General features: G+C 38.2%; 1 protein-coding gene across 1 annotated transcript; it reads left to right on the top strand.

Moving 5' to 3' along the window:
* Positions 1-971: 971 nt before the first annotated feature.
* Positions 972-15766, top strand: LOC121601981 (tetraspanin-2A-like; the record flags this gene model as incomplete). Its single annotated transcript, XM_041930771.1, is given in 5 exon segments — positions 972-1101; positions 1104-1168; positions 13454-13630; positions 15106-15291; positions 15407-15766. Coding segments are annotated over 5 exon segments (633 nt in total), but the record flags the coding sequence as incomplete, so codon positions are not given.
* Positions 15767-17212: the final 1446 nt, after the last annotated feature.

The raw sequence follows: 17212 nt of genomic DNA on the forward strand, positions 1-17212 counted from the left end.
TGACAGAATGCCAAACGAGGAGGTGTTTGGCTCATGGAGACGCCCGGTTGTTCATGCGAAATTGTTGATCATGGAGACGCTTGGTAGTTCACGGTCGATCGAGTCACCACAACAACCAGAAAATTAAAGGACAAAATAAAACATTTTTAAAGAGTATTAAAGTTTTCTGTCATTATGGATTATCCATACCATTGCCAAAAAACAGTTCAATCAGTATGGTGTTACCATGTTGTAAAAGAAAACAATGTTCTTATTTTCTTTTTTAACACAACTCATTTTTTAAAACTTTTATTTATTAATTTATTTTTTTAAAACACTTTTTAATGTTTATTTAAAATAATGTGATGAATAAGGGATGTATTTTGATAATTGATAAGTCTTTAATTCCTTCTTCTGAATAAAAAAAAGTCTTCAAATCAACTCTCAATAAAATCAAGGTTTCTGAAACCTAAACGAATTGATTGGAAATATCATTTCTTTCAAACTTTTATTTAATTAAGTGTTTTAAATGTTATTTGAACATATTATGTCATTTGCTCTTACCTGACTCATTGCATTATTTGCTCTAAAGAGAGTTAGTTGTGGTATGGTACTGATTCGCTGTCATGATTCGCTGGGCCATCTTCGCCCAGGAAGAGGATCACAATCAAAGAAGGCAATACCCGCCGCAGTGCGTTGTTGTAAAATATTGCCACCCAATGGGTAATGAAAGAAGAAAGAGAACTGGAAAAAATGTACAATCCAGAAACAGACACCGAGAGTAAGCTCAGAGAAATGCAAATTATTTCCTGTTTTTCATTACACATATCCGTGGTCAGCCGTGGCATTTGGCCTGTTTCTCGCCAGAAGTGGCCAGTGTTAGCTTATCTTCATCTAAATCGTGTTCTTGAACGGTAGATTACGTATTCTACAGCCGTTTCCGAGAATGTTCACTAATCGGTTTATTTGTGGTGTATGTATGTGTGTTTCAGATCGTTGGAGCGGGACTGTTTGCGTTTACCATTTTTATTCGTGCCGAGCCCGGGTTCGATGAGTGGATCGCCATATTGGAAGTGTACGAGTACTACATAGGAGTGTATATACTGATTGGTGCCGGTGCACTGGTATGATATTTTCCTTCCTTGGCTGCTGCTCAGCACTGATGGAGCACTCGTCCGCACTGTACCTGGTAAGTGTTATGCTAAGCAATATTACGCTTTTTTGTTCCTTTTGTTTGCATTTGAAAGTTTGGCACTGTTTGAGTAATATTTCATCCTTCACCAAACACGCACGGTCAGCTACCAACATTTCATTATAATATAATAACCATCCCCTTCTACGGAAGCAGAATCACAAACGAACGTTAACGTCAGACGACCCGCCGCGCACCGTGACGTCTTCGGAACAAGGCATTCGATTGACAGGACAAAAACACCACCAGGACATAATACGCTTGGTGACAGGACTGTGTCCTGCCAGTGACAGCTTTAATGAAACTTGCCCAATCCAGCAATCATCCTACGCTTGCCTTCGACTCCAGTGAATAATGGATTCCGCGATGGACTGCACGCCATCCGGTAGCGAACTGTCACTTAGCGGCCTTCGTCGAACCGATCCCCGTACTTGTGCGCTGTATCGTTGCAGAATAATCTTTTCATGTCGATTCCATGATCCTGTTCCAAGATTCGTTTGCGAATGAAACTAGAGGTTCCGTGGTTGTGGCTTCCCGAAGAAAACTTTGATCCTCGATTCGGTGTCTAGGAAGAATAACTAATCTGGCAAGTCGGTCAATGTAACGACCATGACATGTGCTGGAACTTGAATCGGTTGGTCAGCCTTAACGTATCATTGCAGAAAAGCAAAGAAACAAGAAGTTCGAAAGATACGTCCCTTGAACCAGCGAAGCATTCCCAGGAATGTCTTGCCCCTACTCGGTTCGATTACATCCAATCCCAGGAAAATAGTGAGCACCAGCGTGAGGAAAATTATAACTTACACAACATGACACTTCGGTGTCAATTAAAGCATGAATAATACAGCACAATTCCTGGCCGCAACCTAGCCGTCCATGAATACTGCATACGGCGTTCGGCTTTGCTGTCGGAACAAAGAAAATGTCCCATTTCCCCTTTTCAAAGAAAACGCGCTTGCAGCTGACAGTTTTCGGGCAGCCGTCCGTATCCGGAACCTTTCCCGGGCTAAACCAATTTCAATAATCAACCAACCGAACTAACCGATGGCGATGCATCCCCTGGTGGTAGTGCGTTTTCCAGCTTTCTTGGCACTCCCTATTTTGTTATGACAAAGCCACTCCTTTCTAGTGCCAGCTCAGCAACACCGCCATTTTGTCTTTAGCGTTGCGAGTTTTTTTGTCTTCACTTTTTTTTATTTGCCCCCTTTTGCTTTCTGTATTATTAAACGTTTTCGATGGTTTCCAGCGGAAGAATACCGTGTCGTTCCTTGCCAGCAAAGATTACAATCTCAACTGCAGTGGAACCGGACGCGGCCAAACGTATAACTTTAATTGCTTTCAGTAGTGCGCCCATTGCCGTCTCGGGTGCATCGCATTTGGCTACGGTACGCGGAAGTGCAGAACTATAATGAACCTTCCGGATGGTGATTATATCTGTGTCATGGTGCGTGCGAATGTCACTTCCATCTATTGTTTTATTTAAGACGTGTTTGTTTTTACAACGTTCATTATATTCGCTCGTTATCTTTGGCGTCAGTTCAAGCAAACTATTCTTAGCTTTTAGGACCGGTAGAATTTTTATTCCTGTCAGGAGTTATTGTATTATTATCATACTGCAACAATCTTAATCTCATAGGAAAAGGTATGAACAAGGATTCACGATTTGTTTTTTTTTTGTTTGAGAATATTTGCAAACCAGCAATGATCACCATGTGAAAGATCGATTTACGTTCCGTAGAAACTTATGTAATATTTACTCTTTGGTAAGTCATTAATGATTATAGTGGCTTGCTTATATTTAGTCCCAGGTCAAGCTTTAACTAAAAGTTTTATGATTTATTTCATCGAGACAAATAATTATATTACCTTAATTTATTTATCATTTATTTTTCATTTTTCTTGCTGTCCTGCTTTACATGGTCATCACTTAAGAAATGTTGCAGAAGCATAAGCATAAAACAATAACAACTAAAAATAGAATGATTCGTGTTCGAAGAAGCGAATCCGGCGAAAGGGTTTTGGCCATCACCATTTTAAATTTGCACCGCTAGGTATTTAGATTCCACCAAATACAGTTTCTAATCAAAGTGCGTAAACATTTTATTTTTTTCAAATAGTCAACATTTTCGCTACGCGACTAATTCCGGGCCAATAGGTGATATTCTAGTAAACTAATGAGTGAATCAATAGAACAGCAACTTTAAATGTTTGTTTCTGTGGAAAATTATGCTACATTTATTCACTAAAACTGACACAATACTTTCAAGTAAACAAATATCTTTAGTGTTGTGTGATTACAATATCGAGTAACAACGTTGTTTCAGCTATGATGACATTCAGAAAACAATTTGTGCATTTATCTAACATCAGCTAACAGCGCCTTTTTTAATATTGCTATTTTGGGAATAATAACCTAAAACTGTAATATTGCATCAAATTAACATCATTTCTTCAGTGAATTATCGAGCATAATCTGATTATGTGGCTTATTTTATTCTTTTACTCAATTTGAGTCGATATATTTGACTCGATTACTCTTTTAAATATGATAGATGTTTTAGAAATCTGTTAGGCCGCAAATACACGAATCATAACAGTTCCGCAATGATTTATATCATGAGCATCCCTACGTTTACATGGTAGCGCGTTCGAATGACATTTCATTTCTATTGCTGGATTGTTACACAAGGACAAACGTGTTATGTTACATCATCAAAAACAAATATTTTTTTATGGTGTGTAATAATTGGATTTTTGAATAGGTTTCAAAGTTTGTGTTAATTGAGATTATGTATTGCTTTTCTGCCTACGATAAAAGATACGCACAATTTTCCACAAATATTTTGTTTACCAGCCATACATAAAAATATTTTTTCTTTTTCGACACAACAACTGTTGTCGGCCAAGGCCTGCCTGTACCACTAGTGACCTTATCTTTCAGCGACTTTCTGATTACACGTAGCAGGATAGTCAGTCCTGGGCATGAGGTTACGGTCCATTCGGGGCTTGAACCCATAACTGGAATGTTATTAAGCCGCACGAGTTGACGACTGTACTACCCGACCGGCAAACATAATTTTACAAGAATATTATGGTTTTATCCATCTCAAACAATTGAAATATGTTGGCTATTCCCTTAAGTGTGCAACAATTGACAAATAACGTTGTTAAGCAAGACTAATCAGTTTCGGTTCATTTGAACATCTAGGTTGAATAGCTTTATGTTCTTCAATTATGTACTAATTGAATTAACCAAATTCAATAAAATAAGAACTGTATATATTTATCAGAAACTGTTTTCGCTGAATTCCAATCGAATCGGTACACTCGAATTTACAAAGTGCAGTGAATATATGAGACAAAATTATAATTTGTTGGTATTGTCTTTCCCATGAAATTGGATGCATATTAAACCTGCCGCATATGTGTTACACTCTGAAAGCACAATGCTATTCAATCTGTGCTTCCTGTTTCAATGTACACATGCACAATCACAACAGGAACAAAAAATCGAATTCCCATTGATAATGCATTCCTTTGAAAAGCTTCTTTACTCTAACGTCTGTCTCACGGTGTGCCTTGTTTTCGATTTCACCTTCAACAATCCAGTTCGCCCATACGGACACACTAGCATGCTCTCGATGTTCGTTTCCCTAAAATCGTTTCATTTCAAACAGGGATTTTGTGTTTGCCGTTTCGTTGAAATCCTTTCCGCTCAATGATGCCTTCCATACCACTGCACTCTTTTTTTATTGTAAGCTCCTTTTGTTGTTGAAGGAACATACATCCATCGACATGGAATTTGTCTCTCTAAGCTTTTGCTTTCAATTTAGCTAAAGTCCCGCACACTACTGTTTTGCTCCCTTTGCCTTACTTACGTTTGTGGTTTGAATTTTTGGAATGCAAAATGTTTCCTCCAACAACTTTTTCCACGATTCGAAGCATCGTTTGAGTGAAGCAAATGCAGCCATAGAACGGGCATCGTCTGAAGCAGGATGTCTCTTACTTACGTATACACATACGTGTGTATGTGTATATGTATTTGAGCTAGCATATAGGTGTGTTTGTGCCAGTATCAAGGTGCTTCAAGAAATGAACCTGGTTTCATTGTAATACCATTGTAAAAGTGCATGTTATCAACCAGGAAAAAGTATCAGGAAGTATACCAGCTTATGCCAGTTTGATTTGTGTTTCCGTTTTCAGCAATGATCTTTCAGACCCCCTACCGCCCTGTACCGAGGCCATGTATGCCAAAAAGCAGATGCAATGATTTATCAATTTCTAAGCAAAGCCATCCTGCAGTTCATTCCTATTTTCGATCGAACCATTTCATTAACGCTGTGAAATTGTTGATGAAGTTGCTCTTAGAACAGCACAGGCAATTCATTCTAGCATTCAATCCAAGCTGCATTTCATTTAATGCATTTTATCGATTTAATTTAAGCAGCTTCTGTGAAATTATGTTGTCGTTGCAGAATTATTCTGAAGATAACGTATGTTTTCTAAATTCAATTCTCAAAGGGCAGACTTTGAAACTAAGCACATGATTTGAAAAATAAAATGAAAAATTAAAACACGTTTTTTTTAGGGAACTGGTTTTCTGAACATGGTTACTACGATCATTTCAAGTACATTGCGCCAAATCCAAGAAATCGATAAAGAAGGCAAAGTTCACCCTAGCAACGCATAGGAAAAGAAAGATCGCAATCTAGAGCGTAAGGTGCTCTAGAGAGAGAGTTGGTGAGAAAAATACTCACAAGACACGACGATGTGACGACCATTACATTTTCATAGCCAAAAGTAAGCGACTTCAACGAGAAACGTTTGAGTGTAATAACAAAAGTAAGCGACTTCAATAAAACAAGTATAATTTAATATAAAAAAGGTATAATATATAAAAAAAAAACAATTTAACCCAAAACCTCTGTTAAGCTTTTTTCAGAAAGCAATATCATAAACAAACCTGAAAATGATCTACTTTAAATGACATTTTATTCGAAAACAAAAACTATTTGGAGTTGATAAAAAAACTATCAGTATGAAAAAAATCCTTCCATTCAACACTCTTTGTCCAAAAATTAAAGAATCGTTTTCCATCAAAGGAATTCGAATTATTGTACAATAAAATTTATCAAATCAATTATCAAATAAAGAAAAAGAAATTTAATCTAGCTTTATACACAAATATAAGCTACGTTATCAAATAAACCTTGCCAAACGATTGCCGATCGCTTGCTAGCAGGCGTATATCGTCAACCTAAGACGGTTGTAGAAATTTAATTTCACTCACAGCTAAAGCTTGTTTAAGCTTGCAATCTTCGCCTTCAATACTTCAAACGCTCGCTTTAATGAGCATCAAATCCCTGAAAGGACTCCTTGCTGTTAACTGTTGTTGTGCCTAAGCCTACGTTGTCTTTCTTGAGGTACCATCTGTGCAAACACTCTCCAGCACTACCCACACGCAATCGGTTTCAAATTGCGCACCAGAGAAGTCACAAGATGTCTAGCCCTAGACGAAAAGCATTGCTTTTTAAGAAAATAAACAGAACTTCCCTATCGTCCATCAGCTCCGCTTGACCACCGCTTGACCACAGCGGAAAGTTTCAGCCTCAGGAGAAAGCCCAACTTCCCAGTCCCCGGGTGAAGGTAGGGTGATGTGTGAGTCAAAGACCAAAGCTGGGATAAACATGCTGATTATATCATAAACTCCAAATGTCTCTCCATTCCGTTGTCCAGATTGCCCACCCCCTTGCGCAAGGATGCTTGTGGTTTCAACAATTTACACCGGCCGACCATCGGTCAACCGTTGTACGCCTGTTTGCCGGTTGGTTTATTTGTTTGTTTGGCTTGCTATTTGATTATTTGCCATTGGGGAATATTTCTCGGTACCGCAACCGTCAAAGTTGGGATGACTTTTCTTTGTTCACATTGCTTCGTGGTAAAGTTAGTCAGGCAGGCAAAACATTTTTGTCAATTTGGGTGGAATTTCATATTCTTGCAAGTGATGGTGAATTGTTTGTTTCAAAGATCGTAAATATAAAGCCATCTTAGTAAATGCCAAACTAAACCAGATACCAAATTTATCCTTAATCATATGAACCATGTGACCGAATTTAAAAAATGTTAAAGATGTAAATTTTACTCCAGCCAGAGTGTTTAATGGTCAAAATATTTAAACAATATATTCTATAAGATATTTATTATAATGCCTTGCCCATGGAACCATACATTACGAATAGCAATCATAATACCAGTTTTCTGACATGAAATCGTGGGAAGAAACCAACTATCATGCAGGCCATAATAGTTGAACCAAATGCCTCAACAATCCGATTGCAAATCGCTTCAGTGATTTTTTTTTTCTTAAAAGCACTGCAATTCAAGTGATTCCCTGTCTTCGCAATAATACTCAGCAGTTCGCTGCAATAGAAAGTGGATGGGAAGAAGGTCAAATGAATGTTTATTTGCATAGTTTTCTAGTGCTTCGCAAAAGCTATCGTGTTACGAGAATTGAAAAATAGATACTTCTAGAGACCCCTTTGCCTACACATATGAACCAGAAGCATATTTTATCTATCTGTTGTTGAAATTTATAGCTCAGTTTTGACTTTCCACCAATGGGAAATGAGGCAATCTGGCTAAGCAATGTTTCAAATCCCAATTTCCCACTATGACTACTTTTGGAATTTTAGAATACATAGCCATGAGTAGATTATAATCAACAACCAAGAATCATAACAAAAATATTTCAAGAATTCTATTAAACAGATAAGAACTGTCTAGATTTCTCGCACACTATGCATCGTGCGTTACAAAAACTGAGTAACAGAAGGAGGAATGAGAACCCCCTTTTTGTTGGTGGTCATGCTGGTCTTCTGAAACTTGATAGTGGTGCGAGGGAGCGATTCTGGTTAAGAATCGATTCTATCCGGTACTGTCCGGAGCAAAAGCTCCTATCGAATAGACCAACCTGGTGATACGACTGACCGGGCCCTAAGTTCAAAAATAAAAATATAAGAGGCATCTAATTATATTGTGCTTATATAAACAACATTCAACATTTCTGTGATATTTTTTAAAAAATATTTAATTTTAATACATCAGACTTCAAGTTCAAAAACCAAAGCCATTTTTAGTTATTTATTGTATAATGTAAAAATCAATTACTATGCCATTTTGACCAAAGTGTTAGTGACACCAGTTTTATAAAATGGAAACAAAGTATGTCTGCCTTAGCAAATATAGAGCATATAGTAAGTTTATGTTTAAGATAGTCATTGAACGTCTATCATCCATTCGCTGTTTGATACACGGGAAGTTAAATTAATGTACAAGAAAATGTTCACGAAATCACCAATGTTAATGTGTCCAACGTAAAGCCATACGTCATTCAATAATTGGTCTTCGTTCATGACGGGGAAAGGGTACATGACGAGAACGAGCAACGTTCGGTCCAGTCCCACACAGTTCCGGTGTGGAGATTCATTCCCCTCTGGCACCTTTTCGGTTGCCTTTAACAATGCGAACGATTGATACTGCGATGCATCCGGTGCTGCACATGGCGATGATTAATTAATTAAGTTTTCCAAATGGATTTATGAATAATGAGCAGTTGTCAGTCGACCGATGTTTGCCGTATGAAATTCAGCAACCAACGTCAAAGAAAGGCATGATGCACGGCTGGTACCATAGAGCAAGGATCTCTGCAATGATCCCCCAGACAGATGGAAGGTGAACAGACAATTGGTATCCATGCTCGTTCATTGCACTCTCGAAACGAACAATTTACCATCGACCAGATCAGCTCGTTCGGGAGAAGATGCCAGCTTCTTGTTTCCACTCAATCAATTTAGCTCGAAGATAGCAGGACAAAAAAAAACTCCCATCACCCCAGAATGTTCGTTTTGAGGCACGAACATGAAGGGGAAAAGCCGCTTTACACTCAGACACTAAATGTGAACGTTAAAGGGCTACAGATGAGCGCAAAAAAAACTGGCCCTCCCTGGAGCGCCAACAATTCGTCGGACAGGACAGAACTGAACTGATAAAACGGGTTGGCAGTACCCAGACCTGTTGTACGGACGGGTCGGTAGGAGATGATGAAAAATGACAAAAATTTCCAATCACATCACGGAAATTGGTTTTCATAACATCCGGTTCGGGTGTGGGCGCTGGGAAGGCGAAAATCAAGTAGCAGCAAATCAGGACACTCTTTCCGTATGCTTCCTTGACCGCTTCGCTGGAGGAAAGGAGTGTGCTGGTTGGCAATGATCACATTCCCGTCTGAAGCTTTCACCACAAACGGTAAGCGAGAGAGAAAATGTGAAAAAACTGAAACCATCAGTGCAAGAATACGTCTGGTCGGAAGTTTTCAGGGCCGCCAACACAGAATGCTGTGCGATGTAGGCTTCATTTTGATCTGGAGGAAAGGAAAAAAACCCAAACAAACAGCCGAAGGAAAAAGTTAGAAAGAAGATGAAAGAAGATGAAGAAAAGTGGTTTAATTTTTTTTGTAAATCATTGTTTCGCTGGCTTTAGTTCGTGTGTTTTTCTCACCGTGCACCGACTTGTCTCTAAGCCGAGAGTCAGAGCTACTTGCTTCCTGAGAAAGCATATCAAATGCCGCATCGAAGCGTCGCATTGCCCCCGGCTATTGAGGTTTCTTGCTGGTGATTTCTGGTGGTTTGTGTTGTTTTTTCTTGTGGACGCCGTTCAGAGATGGTTAAAAAGTGGACAATAATACGCACTGGCTGGAAGGTGTGCGGTTTTTTCCATTCTTTGATAATTTCAAATGATTCGCCAATTCCGCCCGTCTAGTCACACGAAATAAGGAAAACTTATATCGTGAAAATCCTAGCAGAAGTTGAGAAGTCAAAAGACTCAAATAATTTCATCAGGTTTGTGTAATACAGCGTTTAAAGGATCATTAATCTATTGTTCCCAACATTGATCAATATTTTTAAACGAAAATAGTTCAACTAAGTTACAATAGTTTCTTTGAGTTTTGCATAATATTTCAAATTTGTTTTATATATATTTTTTTCCATTTATATGATTTAGTATTTACCCCAATGAAAACAAGCTTCACAAATCGTTAACTCAGTGTAACCCATTATTTTGTGCTTGTATTTTCGATATCTTCATCTTTATTCTACAACCACTGCTTTGCCGATATTATAGTCTAAAAGCACTTTCATTTCTTGCTACTCGTTATTCATTATTTATACAACAACAAGACTCTCGTAAGAAGTAAACTGATACACCCCGGAAGGCTACTTCCCAAATAGATCAGCCACACGCACGGTCATTGACATCACAATGGAGTTTCTGCATAGCACCGTTCAAGATTGTAAAATGATCATAAGATGGCAAGATAGTGAAAGCGAGAGGCATATTGGCTCATTGCTCAAGAAAATACTCTTTCATTCCTTTTGAAGCTCGTACTGCCCAAGCTTATCGTATTCGTTGCACCATCGAGCAGTATGGCAGGATCAATCTTCTAGCCTGATGTCAAACTTCCTAACCAACGAGTATCATAACCATCACGAAGCACGGAAGTGTCCTCTGGTGGGCTTTCGCTTCGAAGGCTTTTTTCAATATGCATGATCTTGCCTACCTCAAGGGATGGGATCCAAGAACGGGCCACCATCGTGGCAGGTTACCGGCAGGTTGTCTTCGTTTCGTAACCGATGGCTTGTGTAACGATGAACTAGCAATAAAAGAAACCCACCTTGTTCCATTTCGCAACGAGCCTCGCAAGACGATGCCGCAGGAGAAAGGGCTATTCCCATACTGAGGCACTTCTCCTTCATGCTACAGGCCATACAGCAGGGCGTACACTTTGATGTTGTAACATAATTTGTAAGAATAATATTCCGTTCCATCGGCAAAAGGTGGAACTTCATTTGCTGGAGCTTCATACCGCTACGTAGGGTTGAGTAGTTGCGGCCCCTTAATTTACCCACTTGTCAACCGGTACAACGCAGCAGTACGGATGAAAAGCAGTGTGGTGTGGAAAAGCATTGAAAAGTGTTCGGTTATATGATGATGAAGCCATTCCGTCGCTTGTAATCGACCGAAACATGCTGTGAGATAGGCATAATTTTGTCACAGGAAAGTTGAAATGGCTTCTTAAATATTCAAATGACTCAATCTACCAGACGGTACATGTATAATTCAACCTTAAGGAAACTTTCTTTTGTAAGCTGTGTGTGGAATAAAGCAGACGCTCATGTGGGATCAATGCACGAATTGAAAATTATTTCAATAGGAAACGAGTCAATAGCAGCTCATGTTTTTCAAAAAGTTGCATTTCTCAAGTATTCCTTTAGTTTTTACACTTCAAATGCTTAATACAGTTTCCTTATTGAAAAACAATAAAAAGATTGATTGAAACTGATATAAATGATATGTGTTACGTTATTACATTACAACAAAGTAATTCAGAAAAAATGTGCAGTTTTTTCTTTAACAGCCATGCTGCAATGCACAATCATTTTCTTCGATAAAAGAGGTATCTATCGATATTTGCAATGCAGTCCCTTAAAGAAATGCATTCACCTTTTCAATCCCGCCTAGCGGTACCATTTCGAAGACCACTAGCGAAATGATTTCGATGAATAGGATATACCTTTACCATCTCCGACCATCTGCACACAAAAAAATGAACGTTTTGCCTATATTAATTCTATTTGACGGCTGGTTCAATTCGCTTGATGGTGGCTAAATTGGATTCCCTTTAGTTGGTACGATCAGCTTTCGCGATATTCATCATCGAGTGGACGGTCCGTGCCAGTGAACCGCCCACCTCGTGCTGCTATTGACCAAACATTGAATGGTTATAGTTGATTGAATTTTTCAACGAATGCTCCTATGCTTGATGGAAGCTCATTCAAGGTGTACTTGAATGGATGCACCTGCGTGAAGATCGTGTAATTTTGTCGAATTCTTTTCGCTTCGGCTCACGACTGTTTCTGGCCAGTGCGGGCCGAATCTATAGCCCTGTGCGAATGGAGTGCTTATCGCACAAGAAAGTCATTTCTTTACGAGCTCATGTATCCCGATTCGTATTAAGCAATTCGTAAACCAATCATAAATGATGCCAAGCTCATCTATTCTTCGTAGAATAATATCAAACTTATGCAACTTTTGACGGCATCTTTATAGAAATAGTGTAGTGTACGAAAAGAAGTGTTTTTTTTTAATTTTTCGACTTGAATGAATGTTTTTAGAACGGCAATGAATCGACGGATTTAACTCATTTTTCTACATTAAATAGTTCCATTATGCCACACATGCAAATCAATAAAGCAAAACGAAACAGAGCTCGATCCACTCCACAATACTTCACCGTGCTTTCGTTAATAATGTTTTCATTGTAATTTATGCCCAATCTCTGTCGGAAGCTCCTACCAGACACAATCCATCGTAATCGATGGTAAACGGACGCTTTCCAATCAACCAAGACACACACGCACACACACACATACCATCCGCTACCCGGAAGGTAGTCCTCTTTCGTTCGATTGTATTTTAATCGGCTCGTGTCCGGTGATAGCCCGGAGGAGATATTTGACAGGCGGCAGGATAATCGGCCCCGTTACATGGCTTAATCATGTTCGTAATTGTGCAATTTTCATCGCATCGATTCTCACGTCAATTGATCAGCAGGGATCGGTAAAGGGAGGATGGTTTCCACGTATCGGTGATTGAAAGTGGCTGTTGTGCTGGGAAGGGGCTGGAAGCATTTTATAGATCGGAAGAGAGGTGTTTAATTTTTTCATGACAGCAGTGTCGTTTCTGATTGAAACATCGTAATTGATAAGCTACCGATAATTAATTCTTCGTGGAGGAATACATTCTTCATCAAAACATTGACATTGCATATAGTTCGTAGCATCAAATGCCTGTAACCTTAAGTATTGATCTTTTATAGACCTATATTTTAAAAAAATAGAGGAAGCAGATAAGCAATAAAAATAAGAATAAAATCGATGAACAAAAGATTACGGTAATTGTGTAATTAAACTAAACATTTACTTGTGAAATGACTAACTGACTTTTATTTTACCATCAAGCCACTTAATCATCAGGATAATATTAATTTGTAATTTTCTTTTGAAATTTCATTCTACCATGATGACAAGAACAACTATTGATATTTTTATTTTTATCGTTTTTTTAGTTTTTTGCATAAATTTTTACTTCCTTTTTAGCCACATGTGCGGATAATGTTATGAAGTTTCCCTCTATTTTTTTCTATCTATTTTATTTTCCTTCTAGTTCATCGGCACACAAGTATTTCTGTTCGTTCTGACCGTGATTGGTTCGGCTATTCTGCTTGACTACTCGACCATGAACTCCAGTATCCAGCCTCTGATTCGTCAAACGATGCTTCGTTTCATCGTCACTTCCGAACATCCGCATTCATCTGCCGCACTAAAGCTGATCCAAGAAAGCGTACGTATATTCAAGATTCAGCCTCAGTCTGTATTCCACTCCCCAGGTTCTAATGAGTGCTTTTCTCTATCAATAATCCCTGAGGTTCTCGAATTCCCCGGTGTTCCTAATATGTTGCCTTTTGTCTTTTGTGTGGAGAATAGCTCACCCTATATCGATTGTACAGTTTATTAATCGATTATTGAAATCAAACACTTCCCATCACTACCACGCTATGCGTAATTTGGGAAGCATTCGTTGTATGTTGCTCTTATGGTTCTTTTGTATCACTTCATTCGGTCCATAGAAAGAAAATGTATACTCGAGGGAAATGGTAGAAATTAACACTGAAATACGATTCCTTGATGCATATTTGATGGGTGTATATTCACCCATCGATACCGTATGGAAATGTATGATTATTCTCTGCATGTCTATGAAATGGATAAGTTATGAAAAGGCACTAAACGCGCCAGCTCCTACAAGGCTGATTCAGAATACCTATCAGACATGGCCTCCGAAAAAAGTCTCTTTGCAGTTATAGAACATCAGGTGGCAAGGTACTAATAAAGTGCATAAAGCCAGTATACGCCTGCATTTTATTAAAAGGAACATTTTTTATGAAATTTTGGATTTGGCTTAATTAAGCTTAGAAACTGGTTTGTGTCTCATGATATAATTATTTATTTATAGATGTTTTCCTATGGAAAGTTAAACAAACGTTGTTTTTTTTCACAAAACTCAACCTTTTTTCCTACCGCGACTAACACAAATGATTTCATAGACAATTTATTACCATATAAGGAAGATGAAACAACAATAGTACAAGTCATATGCAACATTCATGCAACACAATATTTCTTTAGGCTTCACGTTTCTTCAAACGTGCTGCAATAAAGAAAGGAAGTATAAACAACGAATCACAAATTAAAAGTTGTATCTGGCCTAACAATTCAGCTCCTGAAATTATTTGAGTAAACTTTAGTATTGCATTCAACGTTTATGTTTTCCTTTGCAACATAATTAGTTTTATCGATAAGACGTTTTTGATGGATTTTCATCTGTAACTAATTATAAACTATCTGCTGGTATGCAATGCTTTGCAGTAATCGATCATTTCTTTCACAGTACTTTTCATTTCTCGATACCTTTTTCATCGACAAGCATAAACACTTATTAAAACGATTCTTTTTGTGCTTACCTGTGCATAATTCGCTGTCAGTATACCATTTCCTTACCTGCCGTACTTCCACGATCAATAAATAAACGGTAAAACTGTAAAACATTACAAGTACAACAACTCCTATCAGAAATACCACTTCCCACGATAATGATCGTTCTCCCAAATCGATTTCGCTGATGAAAGATACTTCTGTAAAGATTTCAATATAGTGAATTGCTGCTGTAAAATAAAGTGTAGCACTCATGGAGCACCCATTGATCACAAGATCTGAGCAGATTTTCTTTATCGTACGTTGTCTCATTGTTCAATACAGATTGGTTGCTGTGGAGCAGACGGACCGAACGACTACATGGTGATGCGTCAACCCTTGCCACTGGAATGTCGTGACACTGTTACCGGAAATGCGTTCTTCAATGGGTGCGTCAACGAGCTGACCTGGTTCCTGGAAGATAAGTCCATCTGGGCCGCCATCATGGCTATGATACTGGCTGCCGTACATGTGAGTTTTTTTTTTCAATCGAATTTGCTATTCAATATGTACCTTCTATCTTTCTTAAACATCTCTTCCCCTTATTTTCATTTCGCTTCTTTATACGAACACGAAAAAACAAAAGACCTGCAATGCCGTGCTTGGAATCGTGCTGGTGCAAGCGCTCAGACGCGAGGAGGAAGCAATGAACCGACGCTAAATGCAGGATCCAGCAAGTGGAAGCGTACTTACGCGTGACAGCAGTGAAGGAAGCTTACTTACATCCCAAATCCAGAACCAGGAGCATAGAGCTATGACACGCTTGCAAGGGAATGAGTTGTTTTAATTAATTCTACAGTATTTAGATATCCCAGCTATCTTGCCATTTTTTACACTTACTTTACATCGTCCATAGGTACTATAGATTAATCGAACAATGTCAGCAATGTCACCCAACCGAATACGTTTGGTGTATCTATAATAAATAAAGGCTAGATTTAGTGGAGACTAAACCATCTTATTTATTTCCACACTTGTGCTTCTCTCTTTTCTGCCTGATCGGTGTTGATTCGGCCCATAATTTTCCAAAACACAATTTATGGAGCTTTGCCCGCTTGTTTTCCATACATTAGCATTTTGTTTCGAAGGGGATCTGTTGAAAGCTGATAAACAAAGAGAAAACATTGCATCGGTAAATAGCTTTATCAAGCACAGCCCAAGCCACAAATCTATAAGACGTGGCATAATAAAAAAAAACAGAATCACTCACCCACCATTTTCGAAGAAAAGTTAAACAACTTCCCAAACCTTTAGAGAAAAAAGATTCCTTCATTGTCGTTCAACCCTGCTAAAAGCGAACCATGGGAGCGAAAAATTAAAATAAACCCCCACAAACAAAACCTTCGCACGACAGAGAATCGCGTGTAAATCCTTTTACACCAACCATACCTTTTCTGTTTCGACCTTTTCCCCCACCCGTTCCGGTAAAACGAAAGCTAATATTGTAGGTAATAATTTGCATAATTTTTCCTCACACAATCGGTTACCACCTTTTTCAGAGTCTTGGTGAGAGTTTGTATTTTTTTCTGCTTTCAATGCTATTGTTTCCCGTCGGCGTCACACCAGATGTTACCAGGTTGAAGAGGCCCTTATTTGCATCTTTGTTTATGGTAGAAGTATACATTCTTTCTTGCGAGAGATATGCCAGCCCCTCTTCGTCTTCCCTGTGTAAAGCGAAAGTTTGTCTTCTCTAGCTCACCCTTTGAAGGTCACAATCGCACAACGACAACTTAAAACCGTGTTTTCTTTGTACTAGACGCCAAGGTAAGAAAAACGAGTAGATTTAACTCAGCCAGAGGATTTTCAAGTGTGCTTTTAAAGCCATGCTTCACGAAATTCAACTAGCTATCCGTGAAAATTCGCTCCGATGGGCTATGTACTATTCTCATCGGCATTCTATCCACAAAGAGGATTTAAGATATCAATTATGGGTTTGAATAAAATATGAGGCTTTTTTCAAACAGCAATGATGTTGTAAGTTTTTCATCAATACTTGTTCCGACCGTTCAATATCAAAACCATACTTTACATACTTTTCAAAACCTTTCCGAGAGAGAAAAGGAATAAGTAACCCATTTTCTTTTTTTGAAAATTATTATTTTACTCTGTTGAAAGCTATATTTATATACAGTGGCCGGCAAAATAAAGTGGCCACTACTTACATTTTTACATTTTTCTAATTTTTTTCGTTAAAAGTGAAGCTATCTTTGTGTTATATTTTTTTAAACAATCTTCATTCTTTGCTCTTAAATGTGCAATCAAAATTTATTGAAAAAATCAAAGGTTTACCAGTACCAAAATATTTTTAAAAAAATTAGTCCAAATCACACTGACAAAAAAAAGTGCCCACATGAATTATTTTCAACAAATTGATTTATTAAACACAAACAAC

This window comes from Anopheles merus, unplaced genomic scaffold (assembly GCF_017562075.2).
Source record: "Anopheles merus strain MAF unplaced genomic scaffold, AmerM5.1 LNR4000257, whole genome shotgun sequence".
NCBI lineage: Eukaryota > Metazoa > Arthropoda > Insecta > Diptera > Culicidae > Anopheles > Anopheles merus.